This window comes from Sorex araneus, chromosome 7, assembly GCF_027595985.1.
Source record: "Sorex araneus isolate mSorAra2 chromosome 7, mSorAra2.pri, whole genome shotgun sequence".
NCBI classification, from domain to species: domain Eukaryota; kingdom Metazoa; phylum Chordata; class Mammalia; order Eulipotyphla; family Soricidae; genus Sorex; species Sorex araneus.
Genome location: NC_073308.1, coordinates 59,336,259 through 59,352,500, shown reverse-complemented (window position 1 = coordinate 59,352,500; position 16,242 = coordinate 59,336,259). Strand labels below are relative to the sequence as shown.

Sequence of the window (16,242 nt, the reverse complement as noted above, 5' to 3'; positions counted from 1 at the left end):
GGGGCCCGCCGCCGGGAGAGGGGCGGGGCGGGAAAGCCACGTGGGCGGGGCCCTGCTTACCAACGAGACGTGGCGGGGCCGGGCCCGAGCGAGGCCGAGGCCGAGGCCGGCCGGAGCGACTTCCGGTCCCCTCACTTCCGGCTCCGCCGCTCGGGGTGGTGCGGGGACGGGAGGGCGGGTGGAGAGGGCGCCGGGCCGAGTGTCCTCGGCGGTTGGCTGGCCTGAAGCCGTGACAGCTGCAGTTGCTCCCCGCCCCCCGAGGAGCCGAGGTGCGTGGGGGGAGGGGACGGAGCCCGAGGCCCAGGTCGCGTTTCCGCTCTCTGCTGGCCCGGGAGCTGCGAGCGGGCGAATCCTCGACGTGCGAGCAGCCGGGCTCCCCGCAGACAGGTGAGGGCGGACCCGGCCGGCCGGCCCGGAGAGGCGGGGACGGTCGCGTGAGCGGGGCCGGCGCGGGCGGACGCGTTGCCTCCTGGGCTGGCTTCGCCGCGCCGGACTCTTGTTAGCACTTGGTTAGCCTTAGTGCCCCTCCTCCTGTCTGCCCAGGTATCCGGCCTTTGCTTTGGGCCGCCCCCGGCCTCCCGAGGGTGCCCCCCCCCACACCCCGGAACAGCTGCGTGGAGAGGGTGCACCGGCGCGGGCTCCTTCTCAGCTGCGCGTGCAGGGGCGATGTGGGGGGCTTTTCCCCAGCGAGGCTTGCAGCGGGGGGCCACCCCCCCACTCCCTCCAGGGTCGGTTGCCCAGGTGGTTTGCTTTCTGCCTCCCACCCTCACCCCCCGCTCCGCCCTGCATCCCCGCTTCCTCTCTCCCGCGGCGCGAGCGGCGGGTGGCGCATCCCGGGAGAGGTGCGGGGAGTGCAGGGAGGAGCCGCACGGCCCGCGAGCGCGGCCAAGGAATGTGGGAGTCGGGGAAGGAAGTGGTGCCGTGGCCTCCTCCGGGCCGCCCTCCTCGCCCGGAGCCTGTGCACGGGGCGAGGGAAAAGAGAAAGTTCCCCCGCAGAAAAGTTCCGAGGTCCCTTTCAACTTCGTTGTCACTGCCTTTGTTTTTGTTGGCGGCTCTCCCTCTTGAGCCCCCTTTGGTCGCAAAAAAGTCGTTTTAGCGTTTTACTCGCTCGCTGGTCGCCACCCGCCGGGAGGATTGGGTCCCCACCCCATCGGGTTTTCTTTTCCTTTCCTTCCTAAATGATGTCATTTCTCCTGCTGTGAGAAGGACAGGTGGGGAGAGTTGCGTGCGGGACTGTCAGCCTAGACTTGCGCTTTCACCTGCAAGAGTGGTCCAGCGTTTGCCGGTTAAGTAGCTGCTTTGACAAAGAGACGCCGTGGGGCCTGGGCGAGGTGTCAGTGGGCTGGGAGAAGCGTCTGGGCTGCCCCGGTTTGCCCTGCTTTTCGAAAGAAGACCCCCGCCCATCTGGTCCCGCCGATCTGGCCGCTGTTTCATTTTTTGGCTTGGGCGATGCTCTTTTTTTTTTCTCCCCCTAAGGAAATGAATGGTTCTGGCATCCCCATTCACTAGTCATATCTACAGTGGAAGTCTGTAACCTTCGGATCGATTAAAAACCACTCCTTGGTGTCCTTCTGAAGTTAATGAAAACTTTTTAAATGTAACTGTTATATGTGTGAGCGTGTGTTTTTAAAATTTGTTTTTAATTGTTTTTTCAACCGTATGCGTGTTTCCGACCAGGAGAGTAGAATGCTGAGATTGAGATTTTAAGCTGAAATCTCTCAAGTACTTCAAAACATGGTGTTTCTAAATTTCTTCCTAGGCCCAGAAAGGAAGTAAGGCTGCCAACTTCTTAAGGTCATGATTTGTGGTTTTGAGGTTTGGGAGTGGGGGGGGGGGACACAACGGTTTGGGGCGAGTGGTGTGAAGAGCGGATGGATCTATAAATTGGTGATCACTTGTGATCTAGTCAAGATCACCAGCCTCCACCTGTTCAAAGTAAAATATTCAATCCTCCCACTCTGCTTTCATGTTTCATTCTTGCAGCATCTACCTGGGCTCATTCTCTGCTAGGAAAGGATGTTTCGAAATTGTGACCGTAAGTGCATTTATTGCAGCTTCCTTCTCAGTCCTGCCTGAGGTATTTTAGAGATTGTGCGTGCAGTTGGTATATTTCTGAACTTAATGTGGTCTTAACCTGTTTGGCTGGGAAGTGTTTGACTGAGGATTGACAGAGACCTGTTCCATGTACCTTAGTTCACCAGGTGACCAGTTTCTTTGCACAGAACAAGCAGCATTTTTTCCCCTTCTGACTTTTCTTGAGAGAAAAGAGGCAATAAGTTTACAAGATTGTGCCAAGTACTCAAAAGGTAGATTTTTGTCTATACTCATAATGGTTAACATTTTCTATTTGCGGACCATTTGCCAGGTATTATGCTAAGCACTTGACATGATCATCTGACCTAATCCTAACAGCAGTCTTGCATGGGGTGGGAGGGGGGAGGCAAATCCCCCGTTTTTATGATGGAGGAACTGAAACTAAATGATTCGGTGAAACTATAATCTACGCAGAATCGTCACGATGGCGGAGGCAGAACTGGGCCTGGTTGTCTGACTAGCAGGTGCCTTAGGCCCCTGATTTGCTATCTGATGCTCAGAGAAGATCTCTTTACTAAGCTTCAGTGGATGGAGACCCGGCTGAAAGGCAGACTGAAAATAGGACACAAGGAAATGCCCTTAAGGGAGGCCTGTGGAAAGTCGATAGAGTTTTCCCCAGGCTGTAGGTAGAGATATGCGTGTGGTGGTGTTTGTGTGATGACAGGAGAACGGAAAACATGGAAGTAAAGGTTTTCACCAGTAAAGTGGATGTGTAGAAGTCTGGAAGCAGAAATAGTTTCAGATGATACATTTGTGCTGGACTTAACAGAATTAATTCAGGCTAGAGGAAGAGGTGGATTTAGCTGGGAATTTAAGTAATATGACTGTCGATTAAAAGCTTTCACAGTAATATATACAGGTTGGAAGTGAGCAGTTCTGTGCAGTGTGGAAGATGAGGACACAGGGACCATGACTGTCTGAAGGGCAGCATTCAGCATTAATTTTGACAAGTATCGAAAAACTCTTAACAGAAAAGTGGAAAAATATCTTTGGTCTCAACTAGCTTTTAGGTGGTCTTGGAGGCCACTGAATAGCTTGTACAGATTCTGTACAAGATAAAAGTATATATTTCTCCCGCCTCCATCCTCCCTTCCTCCCTCTCCCGTTTGTCTCTCCCCTCTCACTCCCATCTCGCTCCTTTCTCTTACACAGCGACAGTGCTCCTTTCCCCTCCTCCATTACTCTAAGCTGGCATGCGGGGAAAGTTCCACACAGGTATTGCTGAAAGTGACTCAAGTCCCTTGTGATGCTATGGCAAGATCGTTACCGTATTCTTTCTCAGCTAAGGATTCTGATTAGCTATGAAAGCATCCATCCTTGGTCCTCTTTCGTCCTCTGCAGGAAGGGAGACTGCGCCGTGAGTGGAGCAGGATTTTCAGAACAACATTTTGGTGAGGCCTAACGCCTCCCCAGGGGGGAGTCCATCAGCCACATCCAGTCCCGGGCGAGCAGCAGTGAGTACGTTGGTGCCAGGTTTCCAGACTTCTCTGCGGCAGCACAGGGAGTGATGCTTGTGTCTGTGTGCTTGGGGTGGAGATCAAGTGGTTGAGCACGTGCCCTGCAAGTGCTGGGTCCTGGGGTCCACGTCCAGCTCAGCCGGGTGTAGCCCCGCAATGACAGAGACAGTGATGATGTCAGCTAGGGCCTCACTGGCTCTCTCAGGGCCGAGGAGGATCAGAGTCTCCCACAGCTGTGGCTCATGTTCCTGCCGAGGTTTCCCGTACAGGCCTGTTTGCTACTCTTTGCTGCTCTGTGTTTTATCTGGCATTAATGATTTACTAAATACAGTCACTGCATTTACCTGTATTCTCACTTCATTTTTGTGCCAGCCACTGCCAAGTAGGTCCAACAGATGACAGCCCTCTGTTCGGAAGGAAGACACTGAAGGTTTTTGATGAGTTGCTTTCTCTCAAGTCTCGCCCTCAGTGCTGGGTGGCTCAGGAATTCAGAGCCCAGGTGGAGGGAGTCTTTGGGGACTGTGCCAGTGACGTGTCGCCTCCAGGGTGACCACAGTCCTGTCTTCCTGGCTCCGAATGCCCTTTCTGCATTGAGGCCAGTGCCGGCCACTTAGGACTGTGTGCTCCGTGTCCTTTACCCGGGGCTGCTCTGGCGTGTCCTCTGCTCCATAGACGCTGGCCGAGGATTAGTGCTTCTGTGAGTGCAGGCACAGGCCTGGTCACAGCAGCAGTGAGAGGTCGAGGGTCTCCCAAGCACACTTACACCAAGAGGAGGTACGGGGTTCCTGCTAAAGTGCAGAGCCTGGGGCAGATTAAGAGCTGCTGCATGTGACCCCTGATTCAGTCCCCGAGCATCGCCTGGAGTGATCCTTAAAACCCGGCCAGGAGTTAGCCTCAAGCACCAGCAGGTGTAGCCGAAACCAAACCAAAGTGCAGGACTTGAGTGGCTAATGGTGATGAGATGGGCAGGTGGATGATTCAGTGTCTGGGGCAGTTTTGACGTAGACTTCTAGAGGTAATGACTGTCAACTAGACTTTCCTGGGTGTTTGGTAGAAAATAGAAAATTTGATAGAAAATTCTGCGCCTTGGGTAAGGAGTAGAAGAGAAAGGTGACAAAGCTCAAAGAGTAATGTGGACCATTGTTCCACAGACACTTCTAATGAAAGGCTTAAAAAATGCAGATTCTCTTCACAGGGCAAAATACTTGAGGAAGATTCTTAAAGGTAGGCTTACAGCTGAGTGTTACTTTTCCTCAGTTTCCTAAATTTCCTAGTGAATCTTCACTTATTAATAGACAATAAGAAAAGCTGGTGCTGGGAGTTAGTGCAGTGATGAGGGACGTGCTGGGCATGTGCCTGATCTGGCTTGATCTCCGGCACTGCATGGCCCCCTGGGCATCACCAAGTGTGAACCCAGCACCCCAAGACCAGAGTAGCACTACATCCTTTGTCCTTAGCACTGAACTGCGGGTCCAGTAGGCCAGATATGGCCAGCAGTGGAGCACTGCTTGAGAGCCCTCTCCCGCCAAATAAAAAAGGTTGGTTGACACAGAGGTACTTACGTTGAAATGCACAGCTTAGGAAGGGGGTGTGCAGGATTGGGGGAATACCAAGGGTTGAACTCAGGACTCTTACATGCAGAGCACATGCTATCCCACTGAGCTCTAGTCCCAGCCCCTGAAAATAGTTTCTGGTACATGTAATATAAAAATTAAGATTCAGGGGGCTGGAGAGTTAGTACAGCGGGTAAGTTGCATGCAGCCAGTCTGGGCTCCATCCCTGGCAACACGTGTGGTCCCCTGAGCACTGCCAGGAATAAGCCCGGTCGGTGCCCCAATCCAAAAACAAAACAGAATAAAAACAAAAATTTAAAAACCAGAATATGCTGCTGGAACAGAAGTTTCTGCTTCTCTAATCGTTCTGTGCCCCATACTGGTGCTTGCTTATTTTAGGTAAGATGTGAGAAGAGGCTTGACCCCTGGTTGTTTTTTCATGCAGCCATTTGGGTACCTGGGCTATTGAGATCAGTGAAAGTAAAGTAGAATGAAAAATTCCATTCCTGTCACACTGCTCACATTTCAGGTGCTCAAGTGGCACGTGTGGCTCATGGAAGCCCAGCCGTTCTAGAACATTCCAGCCACACTGGCCACCCCTGCTCGGACGTTAAATTCCCTAGTTAACGAGACATGATCACTATCAGTATTGAACCAAGATTTCTAAAATCTCTGTGCTCCATATGGTGCCTAGAAGTTTTGTTTTAGCTGATGAAATATTATTGCTATGTTCTCTCTCAGCTTTTTGTTGTAACAAAATCCAGATGGCTAGAGTCTAGTGTTTTTCTTGGCTATTTCTAGAATAAAGATGACAGTTTGTCTGAAGCCACAAGTGTTTTCTCCTTTGAGATCTGGACCCCGTCTTGCTTTTCTGTTGACATCCTCTTAAATACATAGATACATCTCGCATGCAGTTCGCCTAGAACGAAGCTCAGATCTCCCTCAAGAAGCCACCCCCACCCCCAGTCCTCTTTCTTTGTTCTTCATTTCAGTGAATGACTCCTTTATCATTTTAGCTGGAAACATCTAGAAAACTAGTGGTGATCCTTACTCCCTCGGATACATCCACTCTGTCCACAAGTTACATTTTTCTTACTCTCTGAGTAGCTTTTGAATCTGCTCCCCATTTTCCTTGCTGCTCTAGGCTTGCCTAAAATTTCTTTCTGGTAACCTTGGTTCCAGTCAGCCCACTTCTAGTTGAACCTGTTTCTAGTCTCGTATCCACCCTGATTTACTTTGTAGCACACATCTGACGCTCACTCTTCCCCTCCTGAAATTCTTGCTTCAGGATTTCCACTACCTTTAGAATCAAAACGAACTCCCAGGCAATCCTGAGCAATGCCCTCCGCCCCCAGTACATCTGCTCCACTCCCCGCTTCAGCGCTGCACCCCTCCCCTGAGCCCTGTAGGCCTCTTCCCTCCATGCTGAGACACCTTTTCTCCTGCCTGGATCTCTCTCTTGACTCTCCCTTCACTTCCTCTTCCCTAGCTGTCCTTCACACTTCACTGAAGGTTTGGCTTCTCTAGCTAGCCCTCTAACCCCTGTTGTTGGGGTGACAACATCCTACACTTATTTGTGAAATTATATCATTGTTTTCCTTACCCACAGAACAAGGTAATACACACAGTTTTTAATAAAGTTGTTCACAATATTTGATTACATTTAATATTCGAACACCAATCCCACTGCCAATATACACACTAACTTAACGATGTACATGTCTATAACTAGTTCTGTATCTTTATCTGTGTCTCTTTAAGCTATTTTTATATTATTATTTTATTATTTATTTCCCACTAACAATTGTCAATGAATGTTGAAGTGGTAATTTAATATGGTTTTAAGACTTCAGTCACTAAGTTAGTACCAAGTTTTAAATTCTCTTGGTTCTTGGTTGGCTTCCCTGCTTGTGTTTCTGAGATCAGCCAGTCTTCTGTGAGGAACGAGGTCCTGGGACAGTGAGCCACTTGGAGTTTATTTGCAGCAAGTTTTCTTTTTCAGAGTAATTCATTTTCAGGAGTTAGAATTTTATTTCTTGTATAGTTCTCAGTAACATGATTTAAATGAGGCAAATTAAGTAGACTTCTCCAAGTAGTTAATATTATTACTTGGCAAGTGTTGGTAATGATAATGGATGGGAATAGTGGAGTATCTGGTTGGTTGTTTGACTAGCTTTGGTTTGTTTCGTTGTAACCGGCGGTAGCTGTGGGGCTGTTTCTGGCTCTGTACTCAGGAACGACTCTTGGTGCTGCCCAGGGGATCTTATGCAGTCCCGGGAACATCAGCAACGTGCAAAGCAGTTGCCTTACCCCTGAACATCTCTCCGGCACCTATTGGATTGACTTTCAAATTGTGTTTCACTCTATGTATGTGTCAAATTGAGAAGTAATTATATTTCCTACTTTTGAATTATCTAATGCGTTTAGCTAAGTTGTTGCTGCTGTCGCCATTTGTTTGTTTGATTTTGGTTTTGGGGTCGCTCCTGGCAGGGTTCGGGCCCATAGTGGTGCTGGGAGCCTAAACCAGTCAGTGCCCTGCCCATTATATTATCTCTCCAGGCTATCAGCTTGAAAATTAATAACGGATTATACAGTCAAAACAAGCCTTATCATTCTCTTCTTGTTTATCCATGAGCAAGAAAAGATAGACATATTTCAGTACATTCCATTGAAAATTGAGAACGACTTTCGTTAATCTTTAGCATGCTCTGGAATATTAATGATATGAGTCTAAAGAAACAGCAAGATCAGATCAGCGCTACCTGATTTCTGCTACGTTTTGCCCAAATTTCTTTATTTACCTTTTTAGTGGACTGGAGCGATAGCACAGCGGGTAGGACATTTGCCTTGCGTGCGGCCAACCCGGATTTGATTCCTCCACTCCTCTCAGGGAGCCGGGCAAGCTACCGGGAGTATCCCACCTGCCCGGCAGAGCCTGGCAAACTACCTGTGGCATATTCGATATGCCAAAAACAGTATCAACAAGTCTCACAATGGAGATGTTACTGGCGCCCACTTGAGCAAATCGATGAACAACAGGACGCCAGTGCTATGACAGTGCAGTGCAGTGCTACCTTCTTAGCATTGTCTTCTACTTACCAGTCACAACTCCTTGGTCCTATATATTATAATTAATTGTAGTACTTCTCTATCTCTTGTACTGAACTACTGATAGAATAACTCCTCAGATATTTCTCTGGAGACTCATTATAAAATTTAATAACTTTCCTAGAAGACTTTGGAATATTGTTTTATTAAGTGACTTTTGCTTTAGATTCTATTATACTTAACTAAGGGAGCACATTTTTATTCCAATATATTGTGTCCTGTGCATGCCCTGTTTTTATCTGCCTTTTGTTGCCTTGAATGGACAATTTCATAGCCTCTGTGGGATGTGAGTACTTTAATTGAAAAAACTCATTTTATGGTTCTCTTAACACTTATCTCAGATTCTCTAAATTTCCGTGTCTTTAACTCATTGGCATCATTGAGACTGTAATTGCTGTTTGTTAATTTGTTTTTTCTTCTTGGAATGCACCTCGCTTTCCTGGCATCATTTACTAAAAGCTTATGTGTACTTCAGTGATTTGAGTTGCCACCTACGTCTGTACTTAATTTCTGTATGCATGAGTCCAGCTCTAAACTTTTAATTTTATTCCACTTATCTCTATTTGTCAGAAGGTAAAACATGCTGCTAGCAAAGCGATGTAGTTTAGAGTTGCTTACAGCTGAACTAGATTTTATTCTTTTTCCTGAGTGCCTCAGAGTTTGTCTGTATGGTTGGCATTCTCGGGCTGCTGTCAGGCTAGCAGCAGAAATTGCTCATTAAACTTTGATTGGATGAAATGTGAGTATAGAGCTTAACTTAGAGGTGACGGTTACCACATCTGTTCTCGGTGATGGAGAACGTGGCCGATGAGGGGAAGAGGGCCAAGTTCCAGTGTGAAACGCTGGTGAATGCAGCCGTGGATCATGAGCTCATTGGCTTTGGGAAGACTTGAATTTCAGTTTGATCTCCACTTTTTCTATTTGTCCCATATCTAAAGTGATTTTATAACATTTTCTGAGAGGTTTTTGATAGCAACACCCAGTGGAGCTGGGAGGGTGTCTTGGGGTCACATCTGGTGATCCCCAGGCAGACTGAGCACTGTTCCTTGGCTGATGATGCTGCACTGGTCAGGGGTGGCCAGGAGAACACCTGTGGGTGTCTGGAGAGCAGGTGGTGCTAGGGATGGGCCTCAGGACTGCACATGTGCATTCTCCCACTTGGGCTAACTCGTTGGATGCAGTGATTTGGTGGTGGTTGTGGGAGGATTGGTGGCAGTGCTCAGGGCTTACTTCTGGCACTGTACTCAAGAATCAGGCCTGGTTGTGCTCGGGGACCATTTGTGATGCCAGGGATCGAACTTGAGTTGGTCACTTGCCAAGTAAGTGTCTTAACCCGTGTAATACCTCTCCAGCCCCTGAAATAAATTTTAAGTAGTGTGGGGAATGGATTTTATGTTCTGCATAGTATTTCGTTTTAATCAATCATGGGTATTTATGATTTAATATAGTTCAGCAAATCTAGTTCCAACTACAAATTGGCTGTTTTGGGGATATTTGTAAAGAATTTCAATAAGGGAATACAGGTCTTTGAACAGAGTTAATTGTGCTGCCACATTTTACTTTTAGGGATGTCTGACTGCAGCAATGACACTGCAACACTTGATGCATCTAAACCAGCCGCAGAAGAAGTCAAGGCGGTTTCCGAGGTGATTGGAGGGTATTTATATTGCTTATAAACTTGAGTCAGCCCATTTCAATCACAGTTTATTTAGCTAATAAACCTCCTAAGATTTTTTACATGTGTAGACACTCAGGAAAGGGGTGAGAGGAAAGGGATATTATTCATGAGAAGTGAGATTCTCGTTGTCTTTGGGCGTTGCAATTCTAGTGTCCATTTGTCCCAGAAAAGTGAACAGGAAAGTGGTGGGTTGAGCTATAGTTTGAATTCAGATAGGCAGTGAGGCTTCTGTGGAAGTAACAATAGAGGATGCTAGTGGTCTGCCTGGGCTCATCGTATCCCGTGCACTTGCTCTGTGATATGCAGCAGAATCCACATGTAGAATCTCTTCACCAGAAGTACTGTTTCCAGGTTTCACCCAGATCACCACATTTGATTCTGTAATGATAGACATGGGTCACAGGAGTGCTTTGGTTTTGTTTTCTGAAAGTTTTCCCACTACATATTATGCAGAAACCACAATTCTGATTCATTGGACTAGATAGGAAAAATATTGAGATGTTTATTTTATAAAGTTCAAGTAACTGGATCTAGTTTCTAGATGTCTCCTACCTGTCATATATGTAAAATAGTTAAAGAGTTATAGAGTAGCACTTTGATCCCTAGAACAGTTGGTCTCATTCAGTTAAGGAAGTAGAGCAGTGAGTGGTTCATTACCCTACTATCTGCGGGACAGATGAGCCTTCACAGCCTTAGCAACTGACCCAAGGGACTGATCAGGACAGAACACACGTGTGGCCCTCTGAGTGGTGGCAGAGCACACGTGGGGCCCTCTGACTGGTGGCAGTGCACACGTGGGGCCCTCTGACTGGTGGCAATGCACATGTGGGGCCCTCTGAGTGGCAGCAGAGCACACGTGGGCCCTCTGAGTGGTGGCAGAGCACACGTGGGGCCCTCTGGTGGCAATGCACACGTGGGGCCCTCTGAGTGGTGGCAGAGCACACGTGGGGCCCTCTGGTGGCAATGCACACGTGGGGCCCTCTGAGTGGTGGCAGAGCACACGTGGGGCCCTCTGAGTGGTGGCTGAGCGCACGTGGGGCCCTCTGAGTGGTGGCAGAGCGCACGTGGGGTGTTCTGAGCTGGTGGCAGTATACACGTGGAGCCTGTGAGCTGGTAGCAGCACACATAAGAATTTTTAATAATTCAGACTTACCCTATCAACACTTTGCTCTTAGTTTGGTAATCACATGGGTTTGATTATGAGTGAATTCTCACTCTGTAAACCATGTGGGGATACTGATTTCTCAGACACAGACTATTGTGACCTGGATGACAGTTTTCATTTCTTTAAAAACAATAGCAGCAAAAATTCCATCACTTTGAGTTTAGCCAGAAAATATTTTCAGCTCCAAACAAGAAGTATCTTCAAGTTCATTTCGTTTCTGTGAGTTAAATTGCCTTCCTTGGGTCACTCGCCTAGTTAAACCTAGAACCAAGGCTGAGGTTGTTTTTTTTTGTGTGTGTGTGAGGGGGGCTATAGTCTGCAATGTTCAGGGTTTATCCTGTTTCTGTGCTCAGGGATCATGGCAGATGATGCTCAGGGGAGCATACGGGGTGCCAACGATCAAACTGGGGTAAGCTGTATCAAGGCAGGTCTCTTAATCCTTGTATTCTCTTTCTGGCCTCCAGCCTGAGTTTTTTAACTCTCACTTGTTTCCTCCAAAATCTGTCCCATCAGTCACCATAAACATTCTTTCTTCTTTGTGTCTGTGCATGCATTTGATATTATCAGGGCTTTTTTTTTTTTAATTAGGAAAAGAAGAAAACCTAAGATTGATTTATTCTCTACTTGGGTATTGATTATGGCAAACAATTGTGGATTTAGTTCTTTGTATTTCTAGTATTCAAACTTTATACCTTGGATGTGGCACATCTGTAGGAAAAGTAATAACCCGACAGGCCCCATTCACAGAGCCTGTTAGGTGTCCACGCTACTTCAGGTCGAGATTTCCACCACTCCCCACCCCCCCCCCATTTAAAAGACTTGGAAGAGTCAACAGAATTATTATAGAACAGATGTAATTTGAAGCCAAATGTGGAAAAGATGAGTAAATTTAAGAAACTAAATCAGAAAAGTTATTTATAAGCATAAATAGAAAGTTGGGAAAACAAGCAAAGAATGTATTTTTAACAACAAAAGGAAAGAAAGCAAAACAATTTTGTACCTCCTTAGTGTATGCTGGGATTTTAGCCTGAATCATTTTCAACAAATACATATAATGTTTATTATATTCATCGTGATAGTATTAATACATATACCAACTATAGCTAAGAAAAATATGTTAACGTTAGCCCTCTTTTGTTTGTAAGCTAATTCAGTGTCTAAGTAGTGTCTTCAAATCTTTCTGAAGTGATACTTGAGTATAGAAGATGATTGAGTCACATGGAAATGTGAGGGTAAGAACCTTCCAGGAAGAGGAATTTCAGATCCAGCACTCAAGATGCATCTTGAATAATGCATATAAATTTATTTATGATATTATATGTCACTTGCATATAAATTTATTAACTTAAGATGATAATGCCTTTAGAGTGGTACAGAAAGAGAACAGTAGCAGTTCCAAGACGTATCAGCCAGGAGTATCAGTGGTAGTGGCATTAAAGCCGAGTCTTAATCTAGTGTGGGTTGAAGTTCAAGGCCTGAGTATTGACGGTTGTTGCTTAAGCAAAAGCAAAGAAATAGGAAGTTGAGAGATATACTGGTAGGGGAAGTTTGAGTGATGAAGTTTGATTTAACAAGATATCTGAAGAAGCATAGTTGGTGGGACAGAGATAGTTCCAATTCCTGGAAGGATTTGGGGTGCCAGGAAGGGTTGGCTTTTATGGTGTAAACATATGGGGAAGGAGATAGACATGCATAATTCATTTTACAATACTAGGAAAGCAGAGTTTGCTATCGTAAGAGTATAGGGCCTTTGAGTGGTGCAGAGGGTTGATTTCCATGGGCTCTTCAAACCTTTCTGAAGTGATACTTGAGTATAGAAGATGATTGAGTCACGTGGAATTTGGGGCTAAGAACCTTCCAGGAAGAGGAAGGAGCAAGGGCACAAATGGAATTTGTGTTTTTGAAGAACAGTAGTAGGAGCTCTGTGGCCGGAACTGAGTGTCAGCCAGGAAGGAGTGGGGGGAAATGTGGCTCTGTGGCAGCTCACTGCCCGGGTGGGCTTGGCATAGAAATGAAAATGGCAGGGCCAGAGTGGTAGCACAGTGGGTAGGTCCTTTGCCTTGCACACGGCCAACCCGGGTTTGATCCTTGGCATCCCATATGGTCCCTCTAGCACCACCAGGAGTAATTCTTGAGCGCAGAGCCAGGAGTAACCCCTGAGCATCGCTGGGTGTGACCCAGAAAGAAAAAGAAAATGGAAATAACAGATCGAAGATGAGAAAGTTGGGAGAAGGTTTGCATGGCAGTATTTTGGTAATTGCAGTATAACGCAAGGTAGGTTTATCAACCTAGGTTTATCAAGGCAGCTTTATCACTGTCACTGTATCACAGTCATCCCAGTATCACAGTACATTGAAATATTGCAAAAGAAAATTTTGCATTTATATGCAAAAAAAAAAAAGGCAAAATACTTCAGCCCTGTATGCTCACCAACTAGAGTCAATCATTTTTAGTCTTTTTACCAGTTTGGCTTCTGTCTAATAATAGACTTGAGAGTCGGAGTCCAAGTAAAACTGTGATGTTGCCCAACTACGGAGAATTAAGAGCAAGGCTTGAAAACATTTATAACCAGACGCCACCTGTGATCTCTTTTGGGAGGATGTGGCCAGGGGTCCTCAGGAGGAGAGGAATTGTGCTAGCAAGATTAGTGTTGAAGGGGCCACCCCAGTGTTTGTCCTGTAGCTCGGGAACTGAAGTTATTGTGCTCTGATTAGTACAACTTTATAGAGAGTTTTCAGTTTTCTAAGTTCACATTCTAGTCTTCCATGGCTCTCCAGTACATAAGTGAAATTGGTGGAATTTCAGTTTCATAAATGAAGTGGACATTTAGGGAAGCAAAGTGATTTTTACAAAGTTGCAGAAAGCGGAAGAGCCATTTCTTAACTCCATGTCTCTTGAACCTTGGTTACATTCCCCTGAGACTTTAGTGGTCTTATTTAAATTCCTTATTTACCTAACACTTTTGAACCAGGCCAAAGTAACTTTGTAATGAAGACAATAAGTATTTCCACTACTACAGAAAGATATTTCAAAGACTATTTGAATTACAAGCGTAATAGGAGTGCTCTTTCCATCGTGGTAGGCAAACAAAAATCTAAATAATTTCATCTGACACAGAAGGCATTTATGCTTTAGGGTATTGGAACAAAATATGGCCTCTGTTAACTTGCATGGTTAGTCCACAAAGCACTGCAACCATTATTGTCTGAAAAATTAGCTCGAACAATTAGAGTTAAATATTTGTGGTTTCTCTTTTTTTCGGTTTCCTTTCCTCACTGCCCTTTTGTCTAGAATTGACTGAAATGAAGAATGTAGTCCTTTAAGTTAGAAGAAAATATAGCTACTTGATAGAACAAAAGATTTTCTTTTTTAAAAAAGTATGTATACGCAGATAGAGAGTAAACTAAATTTTCACAGTACTGCTGAATGAATTTTCACGTAATTTTTTATTATAACATAATTTACCAAATTGATTATAATACAGTTGTTTCAGGCACTCAGTTTCCCAACACCAATCCCAGTACCAGTCTGATCTTCCCTCCACCAATGTCTCCAGTTTCCCCACCACTCAGGCCTGCCCCCTTTTCACTATCACTGTATCACTGTCATCCCATTGCTCATTGATTTGCTCGAGCGGGCACCAGTAACATCTCCATTGTGAGACTTGGTGTTACTGTTTTTGGCATATTGAATACGCCATGGGGAGCTTGTCAGGCTCTGGAGTGTAGGCGCGATACTCTCGGTAGTTTGCCAGGCTCTCCAAGAGGGACGGAGGAATCGAACTGTGTCAGCTGCGTGCAAGGCGAACACCCTACCCCCTGTACTATCGCTCCAGCCCAAGCCTGCCCCCTTGGCAGACAAAAATAATTTACTTCATACTGCTTGTTACAACACAAAGGCAAACAGAATTATCAATAAAAGTCAATTTGTGATCATTGCTGTATCTCACAACGGCGTTCCGAAACTCACTGAGCATTGACCGAGCTGGTTGGTGCTAGTTGAGCCGTCTGTGTTACTGTTTTCGCCCATTGAACTTGGTAGTGTTCTAAGCAACTTCCCAGTCAGATCTGCTGTGCTCCTTCTGGGCTGTCAGTACTATGAAATTTGGAGGTGTCATGGCCACGTGCTCCAGGAGCCGTAGGGCAGGGAAGATTTGGTGGCTTGATGAGGTTCAGTTGTGGCAGTTTCTGCACTGGACGTTGGGTGTGATTGGGGTTTGCTGGGCCTCCAGGCAGAAAAGGGAATTCGTCTGCCCACATTCTGAGAAGGCCCCAAAGTTCTCAGCCCGAACCAGTCTTCTTGGGAGGACTTTAATGCCATCGTGTCTTTTTGAGATTATTGTGGAGCCATTCCTATGCCAGAAGATGTTGGGTGTGGGGCAGGGGTTGCTGGGCGGTCGGATGTGGGGGCAGGGGGCTGGGGGAATCTGCTTGCCCCCATTCCGAGAAGGCCCCAGAGTTCTCAGCCCGGAGACGGGTCCACCTGGGACAATTTAGCTGCTTGGTGTTGTTTAAGATTAGTTATGGAGCCGGGCTGTGTCTGTGCCAGAGGGTGTCAAAGTCTTAATTTAGTTTCTGTTGGGGAGACAAGTTTTGGAAAATAGCTGGTTTGATTTGCTGCTAGGGGGCAGATACGCACATGTGTCCCCACTGGCCCAGGCCGACATCTCCTGTGCCAGGCCCACGGTCTCTGGGGTGATTTTGGATGTGCAGGAAAAATGGATCCTGTGCTCATAGGATCACTTTTCTCCAGCGAGGGGAGCCCCAGTCTGCAGAAATGGAGTTATCTAGTGCGTACTGCCATCCCTGCCTTTCTGGTTTCAGCATATTGTGAGACTGGTCAATAGTTAAAGCATGCCTCTGAAAGTGATTCCACTGTGTGTCTATATGCCACAATTGGTTTTTCTGTTAACCTGTTGGTGGACTTTTTTCTCCCCCTAGTTTTGAGTTCTTTGACCCCAACTGCTTTTGAACACAAACTTATCAACAGACATCAGTTCTTTCGGGACATTTGTTTTAATTTCCGTGGTGAATACTGAGTATAGAATGACTAAATCCCATTGCTCCTCCCTTAGATCTCGTCTCTGGGTTCAGGCGTTCCTCCCCCAGTGCTAGTCCAGGGGGGTCCTCACGGTGAGTCTGCCCTGGGGAGCTGTGAAGCCCTGGGTTCACCTGCCTGTGTCTCCAT

The 16,242-nt window shown here is 46.5% G+C and overlaps 1 protein-coding gene across 5 annotated transcripts in view; it reads left to right on the top strand.

Moving 5' to 3' along the window:
• Positions 1-169: 169 nt before the first annotated feature.
• ARFIP1 (ADP ribosylation factor interacting protein 1) overlaps positions 170-16,242 on the top strand; it is an 85,921-nt gene continuing 69,848 nt past the window's right edge. For 2 of the 5 annotated variants that reach the window (XM_055144794.1, XM_012932212.2), the window contains exons 1-2: positions 185-387; positions 9,779-9,858. In XM_055144794.1, coding sequence (XP_055000769.1) covers positions 9,781-9,858 — 78 coding nt within the window. In that variant the 5' untranslated portion in view covers positions 185-387; positions 9,779-9,780. Of the gene's footprint in view, positions 388-9,778; positions 9,859-16,242 lie in introns of all 5 variants that reach the window. The other 3 variants (XM_055144793.1, XM_004606175.2, XM_055144795.1) reach the window with 3 other exon arrangements.